Here is a 12,663-nt window from a genome sequence, read left to right on the forward strand (position 1 = left end):
AAAAATGCTGGGCAGGCCATTATTTTGACTGCCGTGGCTATCCCCCCATAGGATGACAATGCCCCCTCCACAGAGCACAAGTGGTCACTGAATGGTTTGATGAGCATGAAAACGATGTAAACCATATGCCAGGGTTGTCTCAGTCACCAGATTGCAACCCAACTGAACACTTGTAGGAAATTCTGGAGCGGCGCCTGAGACAGAATTTTCCATCACCATCAACAAAACACCAAATTATGGAATTTCCCGTGGAAGAGTGGTGATGCATCCCTCCAATAGACTTCCAGATACTTGTGGAATCTATGCCAAGGTGCATTGAAGCTGTCCTGGCTCGTGGTTGCCTAACACCCTATTAAGACACTTTATGTTTGGTGTTTCCTTTATTTTGGCAGTTACCTGTATGTATGTAGGCCAATGTATGGATGTAACTTATGTCTGTATCTCTGTCAGTTATGGACAATATCACAGATTGGAATAGAATCTACTGTAAGGTCTAGTCCTGTACCAATCATTGAGTGGCATATTTTGGTAGGCCTAACAGTGTGCCCTATCTACTCATTATTTTAAAATAACTATTAAACAATGAACACATTAACAATCATTATTGCAAGTGGGAGTACAGAAGGGAATTGTTAATTGTTTACCTAGAATTTCAACTTCTCTACAAATTCACAAACTCATAAATTAGCGGTACAATAGAGACGACTCAGTGAAGGTGTAAGAGAGACTCACAAACCAGTGTGGTACCATATCATATGTATTTTTTAATGACGAGCATAAATGTCAACAACCATCTGGTCTCCATGGTGGTACACAAGTTAGGGAATGGGGTATTCACAAATGTACTTTTTCTTGCCAAGGCAGACCTCATCATGCCACTTTCCCTGTGCAGCCAGTGAGAGCACGACACAGCTCTCCCTCTTGGTCCCTGTGGGCTGCTTCTTGGTCTTGTCCCAGTTGAAGTAGCTGATGAGCATGCTGTTGACGTCTACATACTGGCCCTCCTTCACAATGTCTGTCACACCGATCCAGAACTCCTTAGTACCTGGCGCACTCCTCTTGGCATAGTCCCTCAGGTCATTGTTTTCATTGAGGTCACGTGGAGTGGCAAGTGTTCCACCCCATGCGATGCAGTGTTCGTTGGCCTCATGGTAGTGCTTGGGTTCCTCGATAGTCAGGTAACACTTCCTGTGAGCATTGATGCCACGGAGACAAACTGGAAGCAGAGGGAAGCAGTTTAGTACATTTATCTCCTTCAAACTTCCTCAGTCAATAACCCTACCTACCATGTTGAAATATTACTGAAAAATTTGAAATATGTCTCTCCATGATATATTGGTGTATAATGTCTCACTGATATTTTATAATCTATAGAATTTCAATCAAACATAATGAGGACTAGTAGGACGAAGCAAAGGTTTTCATCTGTATCCATGTTTCCTAAACCAAGTTCCCAAAATAAGACATAAGCCCTTTCAGTGGGAGAGAACCCAGATAGAGGCATACTATATGAGACTGTAACACTCCGTTCTTCCACCCTCCCTGTATAAAGAACCTGTCTCATCATAATACTTTTATAATCATCATCATACATTTCGCAATGCGCTCCAAGGCCTTTACGAAGAAATTCAACAGCATTATCTTCCCCAGCACATGACTCAGTGCTCTGTCAACATTATTGCTGCTGCGAGGCATGAGGATGAAGATAAGAGTACTCCTGCTCTCTACTGGTGACTGAGCATATTAGTAAATGACAAATGAAAGTGTATGCTAACCTGATGTCTGGGGTTCGTGTGAATTACCATAAGAAATATTAAATCATAATTTCTCTGCATCAATTCTACACGATTAGAAAAAAAGTTTCCAAAAGGGTTCTTCGACTCTCTCCATAGGAGAACCCTATTTTTTGGGTTCTACATGGAACCCAAAAGGATTCTACCTGGAACCAAAAGGTTTCTACCTGGAACCAAAAGGGTTCTACTTGGAACCTAAAAGGGTTTTCCTATGGGGACAACCGAATAACCCTTTTATGGTCCAGATAGCACCTTTTTTTTCTCTAGGAGTGCATGAACCAAAGGTACATAGTGTATACACCTGCCTAACCCATAAGAAACATAGAGTAACTGCTAAATCTGCACTGTTTCCCCATAAGAAGCATTCCCTCTTCGAAACCTTCCTGGCCATAAAGCAGCACTCAGTATGAGCGCACAGAGCAGCCAGCTCAGCATACCTGTCTGCAGAGCTGAGATCTCCTTCAGGGAGTTCACCTCCTGCCACAGCTTCTCCAGCTGCGACTTTACATCATCCTCATCTGCCGCTGTATCGCCATAGAAACACAGACAAGCAGGCAGGCATGTCAGAGAGAAAATGTACAGAAAAACATAGTAGAGCCACTGAAGTTTAGTTTAGTGTGTGTGGTGAGTGTTACCTCTCTGTGGTGCTGGCACTGCTTTCCTGGTACGAGATGGACGACTATATCCCTGGTGGAGCAAGGTGAGAGAGAGAACCAAAAAGATGGGGAGAACCAGACGCGCCATCTCTGCACTAAATTTCGGCAAAAGAAAGGGGCACACCTGTTAACACCGACACAGGAGCCCAAAGCACTGTGGGCAGTTCACTATATACAGGCCCAGTTTGCTCCTGCAGTGATTCACCTCTCATTGGCTGACACTATGTAACTTTGGGTTTTTTCAAACGTCAGGGGGAACTCAAATAACATGGGTGGGGGTGACAACAATGATGCCCCTGTTTCTGCCCATTCATAAATATTTACTTGGGACAAGGTGCAATTCATTTATCGTTTTCCCATTTCACAAACAAGCCGTAAATTCATTGACTGCAATACTGCACAGAATGTTCTGTATGAGAATATCGGACAGCTTCTGTATCTGACCTCCCACAACTCCCCTGTGCATGGATACATTTGACCCACGGTAAATTAATCCTAAAAAAGAAATGTTCTTACTCCTTTGATGGCTAAGAGGAGATTTGTTACTTTATATGCCATGTCACCAAAATAATTTGTATGACCAAATACATAGATAGGTCTCCCAATGCGTCAAAACATTATGAGGATGATGACATTTTGCTTGTCAACTCTAATTATATCTCATTCAAATGTGCGGGAAAAATACAGAGATTTAGTTGTGTAACCATGGAAAACATGGAACTTAATAGAGCTGAGAAAGTCCAGCTTCCTGCTCTGGTGCAGCAGAGGTTCTTTTAGTGTGTGATGTTGTAGAGTAGACAGATCAGATGGAAGAGGGGTGCAGTGTTAAGAAAAACTCTACTGTCTGATTGAGAGAGCCGGGATGCCCAAAATGCGTCTCAGAGACACATGGCCTCACTTACAAATGAATGAAGAGATACCTTTCAAATTTGATTAGATGTAATGGTACAGTAAATATAATGTCTGTGTGAAACCATTTGCATGAATTAATTCCCAAAACCTGAAGAGCAACATTGAAAAGTACTCACAATGTCATAACAACACTCTGGAACCCTGGTCTCATCCAGATAATAGTCTAGGGCTGTTGAGAGGTGCAATATGACCACATAGTTAAAGTGGTTTAGCTACACAATGCTAAAAGGATGCAATCCATATTTCAAATAGATTACAACATTGGAGCATAAAAACAGTAACATATCTTCTGCATAAATTATGTTTATGTCAGTCAGAGAGATAAATTCTGCAGGCTTAGATGATAGTGGCTATAAATAGCACATAGGACATTGACAAAGGTCACCCATTTGAGTTACATTACTGTGGGGGGATAGGAGCTTGACAAAAGGCCAAGCATTTGTTATCACAGTTGTATTTGATTTATAGGAAGTTGTGCTGGTAACATTATGAAAGGCCACCGGCCTGCCAGTAAATAGCAAAGGACCAACCTCATTTATATTGCATAATAAAGGTGTTACATACCCCACTGCTATAAATGGAAAAGGGATGATAAGAGATTATCAAGATTCAAGGTGATTGGGAGAGATACAAATCAGTAATTCATGTTGAATCCTTATGACCTAATAAGATAAGAACCTAAGAAATATGCAGCGCTACTTAAAGTAACCATGGTCAAAGTCTATTTACCGTTGTTAACAGGCAAGTCATTTACAGTGAGAAAGTTACCATGGATTTAAAGCTTAAATCATTTTTCATACTGTACATTCTTGGAGAAATACCCCAGCCTATGAAAGTGTGATATTATAGGGAGTCTTTCACAGGGTGGCTTGTGGAGAAAACCTGAAAATGACACTGGCCAAGAAAAACACACAGCTTTCCCAGAATGCTCTGCAGATACATTTATTCATGTAAACAGAACTGGACTACGTACAGTATAACATAACAAAACCACTAATACCAACAAATACAGTTAAACAATATCTTCATAAGTCTGTAATCAGGTTCCAACTACAGTACTAAACACGCCTACATAGTTTGTTTATCTTTTTTTACTTTTAAGGCAAGTTGACTATCCATCATAATGACCTCCCATGGAAACACACACACACACACACACACACACACACACACACACACACACACACACACACACACACACACACACACACACACACACACACAGCAAGTTACTCTACACTCTAGACCTAGACTAACAGGAAAACCCAAAGAGACATTCACATTTAGATGTACTGTTGTCCTTCATTCATATACTTGATTTCTAGTAACATTGCCAAGTCTATCATGAAAGGAAATAGGTCCAATGTTGTGATGTAGCTAATAAAATATTTGAATAAAATGTTGTGGCATTTAATGTGACTTAGCTAATTAAAGATCATACGAATGTTGTGAGTGGCAAATGAAAGATCAACGAAATGTGTGAAACTGGATTTCTTCACCAGTGGGTGGTTCGTTTGGAGAAGCACAGCTGGCTACTTTCCAATCATTACTACAGCCATGTAATAACTGGGTCCTTTCTTCCCATACAGACAGTAGGGTACATACAAAAATGTATCATATTTTCGATTCACTTACAAAGTTACAAGAAATTGTATGCTGTTTTATACTGTCTGTACATTTATTTTTGGTTTGGGAATACTCCTGAAGGTAATATGTAAGCTTGCAGTTATATGAAACACATCTGCCTTAGCTAGATTTACTGTTTATAACAAGGCGATTCAATAGCTTTCATCTCCGTACCATCAATGACAGTTTCATATTTTTATGAATAAATAGCTTTGTACGTTGGACGATTAATTTCACACTTTCCATATGGATAATACTAGTAGCACAATACAGTTGTCATACCACATCTCACAGGAGATGGTAACATCTGATATGAATAACTCCTGTCCTGTGGTATCCACAGCAATAGTACCTCCATTCTTGATGGCCCATCAGCTCATCTGTAAGTGAATGTGTCTTTAGTCCTCCCTCTCTGTGGCACTCTGTTTGGGAGGCATTGCACACTATACACAGGCACCAGCAGGTAAACGTAACACAACTTATTACACACATGCATAAAGAACACAGACTAAACAGAAACAGGTGTGGTTAATCATCATCATCACCTGACCACCATGCCATTTCTCTCTGCATTGTTTGTCTGAAATGATGACTACGGATGAGACCAAAAGCTGACGTTATTTTTCTTATTTTCATTAGTTGCAGAAATGTAGGAAACACACTCAGAATGCTGCCTGGCATTTGGCCTAACCACCATGAAATTGAGTGTCTGTGAAATGGGTACAATTCAAATACTGAAATCTTCTACAAGACTGCTGCAGACTTCTAGCTCAAAGGCACTGGTGATCCCATAACAACACCGCAGAAGGTCAGATCCCAAATGTGTCGGTAAACATGGTAGCAGGCATTTACAGTGGCATTTCCTAATACTCTCTTCTAGCTCACACGCTGCTGAAAATAACTGAGGGAGGAGGGTGAGAAACGATCTCAGAGAGTGATTTTGATAGACTCACTGCAGCAGGTGGAGGTAAATAGCCCAGGGCCAATCTGCTCTGGGTTTGCTGTGTATTCAGTGATAATGGGGTGATCAGAGTGACTAGTGTTCATAAAGCAGCTGAAATGAATCTCACTTCTGAGTCACCATAATAGTGGTAAAAGAGAAAGGGGAATATAGCTTAGAGGAGAAGTTTACCCTAACACTCACCCTCCTAGTTTCCCTCTTGTTTCAACCATCAAGACAGGAGTACAAGCATGGCCAATATCACTTATGTTCCTGGTTCACTCTCACTCACTTACTGTTCTCTTTCACACTCAATCACTCACTCTCGTATTTTTCCTAAAAGCAACATAATCAACCCCTTATTCACTCCGTTCCTACTTTGCTCCCTTGTTAAGGTTGCCATAGAACACAATGAACAACGATGAGGCTGCAGACAGGTCTAAGCATCTCTTAATTAACATCATTTGGTCAGCAACACAATGCTCACCATAATACTGGATAGTGAATGGCACTTTAGCTGATTGGCAACTTTGACAACCAGTGTCTTATGAGTTTTCATATGTCTTTCAAACATCTTACATAACAAAAGACACAAAGACAACAGACCCACACACACGCACACAAACATACATACACTACAACAGTTTGAGTTCACGGTGCGTAGTTCTGGTTGTGGAGTAGTCTGTTATGGAACTAACACCTCCTTCCTTTGAGGTGTCCAGGCCAGTTGTGGTACCGTGCCTGGGCCTACTGGATGAAAGGCATGCGTTCCTTGTTGTCATTGTCCCCTTCATGTTCCTCCTCCTCCTCACCAGCCTCACTGGTCTCTGTGCTGTCACTGGCCATCTACACAGAATACAGAACACATTGTAATTTCTACAAATACAGAATGGAGTGTACTGTATCAACTGTATCTATAAGAAAACATTAAAAGATGAGGAACAAAGGATACAGATATTAATGTATCTGTCCAGTGTTCCAGATTTTTTATGAAATATTACCAACAATTAATTACAATCTGAATTAAATAGATTATTAATAAAAAATATATAGAATTGAGGATGTGTCCCTGCTTGGCCCGTTCAGAAACAACAGAGTGGTTTGGGCGAATACTGGTTAAAAAAAAAATATTTGACAGCTTAGCCAATGAGACTCAGCCAATGAGACACTTGGATATTCAAATGAGTTCCCACGTGGAGGCACTGGGGCAGATTGCCTGAGCCTGGTTGCATTAAGTCAAATAGTATGGACAGATTCAGGACTTCAAAATGCACAATAAAACTACTAGGGCACTTTACTATAACAGCAATAAATGAATAAATGCACACTGATTATTTCACAAGTTTTAGTTGTTTCTGTCCTTTGCTTTGTCATTATATTCTTGATATTTTTGTTGTTAGGAACCTAAATAACGTTAGCTAGCTAGCTACTGGCTGCTGCTATTTTTATCACTCAACAACAGCTAACAAGGTTTCCTCTTGACCTAAAACTTTTAGCTGCAAACCACATGATTTAAAATAGAAGGAAATTGTGAGATGGTTGTTGTGTGGATTATTTTCTACTGCTTCACTAAATCCCATTTTAGAAGTCTCCCTTCCTAACTATTTTACCAACCAAAAATATTTCCTTGGCCAAATATTCCCAGATTTTCATAAAACAACCACACATGTAGTTTTTCGTTTCTGCATCACCAAATTTTGCGCAAAGCAAAAGAGTCGGCTAGGTGCGCTTCAATTACTTGTTTGGTGCAGCGGACTGCAGGGGTGTAGTGCTGCCATCACTCTGCTACTTCTCACAATTGTGCTCATTTAGTTATGTTAGATCAAAGCTGAATCAATGTCTTGGAAGATCACATAATGATTAATTGTCACTGGGCACAGACGTCAATTCATTTAATTGAAATGACGTGTAAACAACGTTGATTTAACCAGTGTGTGCCAGTGGGTTAGTTTTCTACATAACAAAACTAAATATAATAGCATAGTATAATGTTACTGTTACACCAAAAACACCCTCAAATCTCATAAGAAATGCAGTGATGGTAAGCTGAATAGTGCCCAAACATTATCAGGGGGCCAAAACCCAACAGCGCCAGAATGTGCTATGATTGAAAAAAATTAAATACAGGAAGGCTATAAAGTTTAACACCATCTGCTCTAATTTGCCCACGAAATAGGAATTCAAGAAGATCTAAATGCATATTCCCATGAAATTGATTGAGATCAAATGATCGGCATGCAAACGCAGTTTGGACATTTCACTTGTAAAATGTAAAGAATATTCATTCATGATTGCCAGTTATGAAGCCATGGCCTATTTTGAAATGAGGTATGCCTAACTTGGTGTTTGAGGGTATTAAAAATATAAATGTTTCTTGAGACAATATGTGTGGGCATAGGTAGATGTTGCAATTCGAGGATGCATTTTATGCATATTCTATAATGATATTCAATAGGCTACATCTGGGACGGGAACGTGCAGCTAAATGTTTTTATTCATAAAGGCAACTGTCCCGCGAATGTCCCGAAAATCATCTTGTTGTCTCGCATTTGGGTATTTTAAATGTGGTCACCCTATACAAACCAAATGATTTGAAATAGAAGTGACTGGTGAGATAGTTGTTGCATGGGCGTTGTCCTTTTTGCTAACACCAGTTGTGGATTGATTAGCTTGCTAGTTATCTTGCTTGTGTGCGGCACGTGCCTCCCATTATCTCAAGAATGATCCTTCTCCCCACTGGAGAATAAAAACATAACAAAGACAAAAGCTGCTGGACCAATCACATAAGGGCCAAGCAAATTTCAAGCATAAAAAAAAACATTCAAAGAGTTTGAGATGGGGTTTTACTGGACAGTTACTTTAAACATATCAACATTGAATCAACATTTTGTCAACACTGCTCAGGCTTTTGTTTCTTATGTTTGCTGCTCCAAATCGGGGCGCTGATATTCACGGGTCACCATAGAAACCAGTGCCATTGGAAGATATCATATTATTGTTATCAGACTTAGCGTTATCTAGGAACCTCAAGCTGTGTTGATTTGGCCAAGAGTTCTCTAGGGATAAATTCCTCACTGTGGTGACTCATGATGCTATTTAATCATTTCCTTTTTCCTCAAGGTTTTTCAAACTTGTTGAATGCATGTGCAATTTTAGATCACTTATAAATAACTTGTTTTTGTAGAAAAAAAGGTCAGGGTTGTGTACTTACCAAAGGAGTGGGAGACTTCTCCACATCCAGGATTAGCTTTCCTATGTTGCCTCTGTCGTGGATCCTCTGCATGGCTTCTTTTACCTGGGGTACAAACACAATAAGACCAAACACTGACTGTCACATAAAATCAATGTCAGTAATAACAATATATACCATATAGTTTAGACATTCGATCCCCCAAAATACAGCTTGTGATTTTGTTTGGGAGCTGTATGTGACTTTCTGAATAGAGTGCATGCAGTTTTAGGCACTGCACATTAGGTGGCAGTGGTGACACAGCAAGCCCATGAAAAACATAGCGACAGAGTGTGAAGTATGTGCACAGAGGAGTAGATGTTGCAATCGGGGTAATAAGGGTTTGCACTTCTCTTCACAGCAACTTCTAAACTACATTTAGCATCTTCCATCCAAACTCTTACAATAGGAGCCAGCTAAAAATCACATTCTTAAATCACAGTCCACATTGTCTGCAGAACTGAATGCTATTATGCTGTGCAAATATCCTGCCTAACAACGGAGTGTTTAAAAAAAACGTATTGGTGCAGTGAAATGTGTTGTTTTACAGGGTTAGCCATAGTACAATCTTCATACACAGCCCAACAAATTACACTCAACAACCACAACTAATTGGTGTTGAGATTCCAAACTCTACCAATCACATGATCAGTGTTAGTACACGCTCTCATTTAGAATGATCAGAGTGTTATTATCTGAGTGGAACAGTTGCTACATGTGCTAAGCTGAAGGTCATGTTTTAAAATGTTACTGCCTGTTCATTCAGCTGGGTGGAAGTGAGAGGTCAAACATTACACTTCCCAGAGACAGTGACTCTGAAGCACACACTGAATCTCTCTGAAATAAATCAGTGCAGGTCACTGTATAATCATTCAGTCAGTCATCAGAGCCAGCACACATTTAACACAGCCAGGATATGCCCAAAGCATGACGATCATCACACCATTTCACAGGACTGAAAAATACGTGTCATTTCTAGAATTCTATATTTTGCATATTGCGTGCCGTGGTCTGGTGGCTTTTCTGAATTGATATACATGGCCGGAGAAGATTAGCGTCCCTGTCCTTCATCTAGCCAGACTCAGTCTATACCCAAACCCTCCGTCAGAGCTCATGACATTTACAGATGATTGGAACTGCTCACAACCCACCTAAAAAAAGTGCTGCAAGTGTATTCCTCTTACTTCTAGGGAGGTCAACCCTGCCACGCAAATACTTTTCATCACACCATTTCACAGTATGACATATACCATGATGAGATAATCTATAATGATTACCTCCTCTAAGTCAATGCCACTGGAGACCACTTTAGGGCTGTCTTTCCATGTATTTTACCTTACTGTCAGACTCCATTTTAAAGTTGCATCTCTGCCTCCATACTCTTTGTTCTATGTGGTGACTTTTCACCAATCCCCATGTTTCAGTGCTCAAAGCACACCACACCGTGCCCTGACTGTAAACTCCCCATGCTCCCTATCACCTGTTGCTGCGTAGAGCAGAGAAGGGATATCTCAGACCAGTCTGCCCTGATGCATCTCAGAGGTATTGCCTGTGTGCTCAGTGTGATTACTGCAGAATGAATCCATTTACAGCAGTCCATTTCCAGACGAGCACAATAAAACGCTGAGAGAGCAGTTCAAAATATATATTTTGCATCTTTCAAGGCACGGTGCATTTTCAAAGTCATATCCGTATAATGGAGCAATTGTCTTTGAATATTTTGGAAGGAAGCAATTTAGAGTCATGAGTAGGCACCCATTACATTACTGTGATATCTTTAGTAAATGGAAATGTATCAGTGGTAACATTTCTACAATGATTCTGAAATCCATTGAGCACATGTTGTTTCCCCTGATTGTGTGTTGTTTCATTCCCCTCGGGGTTGGATAGATCTCTAATTTCCTTTAATTCATCCCTGGTCATTTCTAATGGCAGTATTGTTTGCATTACCAGAAACCCACTTGAGAACACAATTAGGAAAAGGAGTGTACCAAAAATCAATCCTATAGTCAAATACGGCGAGATGCTCTAGAAGGCTCTGTGGTGCTCTAATTCAACATGATGCACTCTGCAATGGAAAACATGAGTCACAGGGCTTTACAGTGCGACCATTTTACTTGCATAAGTACCTAAATATTTAGCTGTGCGACCTGGAACTCTAATTTAGGAGCACCAGTGCGCTTAGAATGAAGATGATAATTGTTGCAATGATTCCTTCACTGTACTGCAGGCCCGGGTGCCATGGAAGATATGCTTGCACCATTACTACAAAGAAAACGGCTTGTTACCTCAAATATTTTTCATTGTGCTCTTAAATTTCTTTGCGCTCCAAAATCTTTCAACTTAGGCACACACGTGCTCCCTGTAAAAAAGGTCAGCGTAGAGCCCCGAGTCACATCCCTCCCTGTAGGTAAACAATTACCAGCATGTGAATAATTATCATTCATAAGGTTCACCTTAAATCTAATACATGCTTACTAACTTCAGCCGCACAGAATAGCCCAGTGTACAATAGCTTGTTAAAATGTTGTTTTCAATGTCCAGGAACCTAAGTACCAGTGGCTCAAACTGGAGACCGGCTGCTTAAGTAGTGGCAGCTGTGAGCCACTCCAACCTGATGGGTGGTGGGTTGTGGAATTAGATCTAATCCCCATGTTATTTCTCCAACAATTCTAACAGGATTTACCAGACTGGAGTAGCACCGATGTTTGAAGTTGGAACAATAACTATTTCATTTTCTTTCACCTTAAGACTAAAAACTGATTTAAAAAATGTATAATCTAAAATGTCTTTGAGTGAGACCATTTTATCCAGTTTGAAAAGCAAATATTTTTAGCCTTGGGATATCCAAGTGGAGTGCTATCCAGACAGTATTCAGTAGATAAACCATGAAAAAAGCATTTCTACCAGGTAGGTGCACCCATCTCTGTCCATACATAAATGATGATGTTAGTAAATAAATAAACAATGTTATGGGAAAAAGTAGGATCATAAATACAGCCTTGTGAGGTCATATAGTTACTGTGAGTCAGTAGATCCCTCCATTTCTGACAAATATTGCCGAAGCATTTTCCTATAAGCCACTGCAAACAGAGTACTTTCAATGTTGAGAAAGTTGTGTTGGTTTGGACGGCTGTGATACCTTACTACCACATGGTTAATCCATCCCCCAACTCATCTCCACCCCCCATCTCTTAATCTTTAGGTTCCTTTGTTAAAGAAGATTTAGATTTAAGGTGTCTGCCTGCTTCCCATCCGAAACAGTTTGTGCATATATTATGACAACATTTTGTGATGTTTTTGTTCGTTTTGGTCTTTGGCAAGGGTTTTTTCGCCTGTTCACAAAAAATATCTTGTCATAGCCGAAGTCTATGCCCCTTTGTCGATGATTGGTCAACAGTAGGGATTCTTGAATGACAACAAACACTTAATTGAATGAGAGACGAATCGTTTTCATTCACATTTTTTCACATGAGAAATATTGAATTAGTTAGATGTAAAATTGCG

General features: G+C 40.1%; 2 protein-coding genes across 2 annotated transcripts in view; both read right to left on the reverse strand.

The window, feature by feature from the left end:
• Nucleotides 1-744: 744 nt before the first annotated feature.
• Nucleotides 745-2,586, reverse strand: LOC106587171 (tetranectin-like protein). The gene is made up of 3 exons (XM_014175250.2): nucleotides 2,429-2,586; nucleotides 2,231-2,317; nucleotides 745-1,216 (listed from the first exon to the last, which is right to left on the reverse strand). Exons 1-3 carry the CDS (start codon nucleotides 2,535-2,537, stop codon nucleotides 819-821), a joined length of 594 nt encoding a protein of 197 aa, XP_014030725.1. The 5' UTR covers nucleotides 2,538-2,586; the 3' UTR covers nucleotides 745-818.
• Nucleotides 2,587-4,287: 1,701 nt separating this feature from the next.
• LOC106587190 (synaptic vesicle membrane protein VAT-1 homolog-like) overlaps nucleotides 4,288-12,663 on the reverse strand; it is a 33,565-nt gene continuing 25,189 nt past the window's right edge. Inside the window, exons 8-9 of the mRNA XM_014175287.2 lie at nucleotides 9,139-9,222; nucleotides 4,288-6,773 (exon numbers count right to left, since the gene is read on the reverse strand). Coding sequence (XP_014030762.1) covers nucleotides 6,675-6,773; nucleotides 9,139-9,222 — 183 coding nt within the window. The 3' untranslated portion in view covers nucleotides 4,288-6,674. The remainder of the gene's footprint in view (nucleotides 6,774-9,138; nucleotides 9,223-12,663) is intronic.

Source organism: Salmo salar, chromosome ssa26 (genome assembly GCF_905237065.1).
Source record: "Salmo salar chromosome ssa26, Ssal_v3.1, whole genome shotgun sequence".
Taxonomy (NCBI): Eukaryota; Metazoa; Chordata; class Actinopteri; order Salmoniformes; family Salmonidae; genus Salmo; species Salmo salar.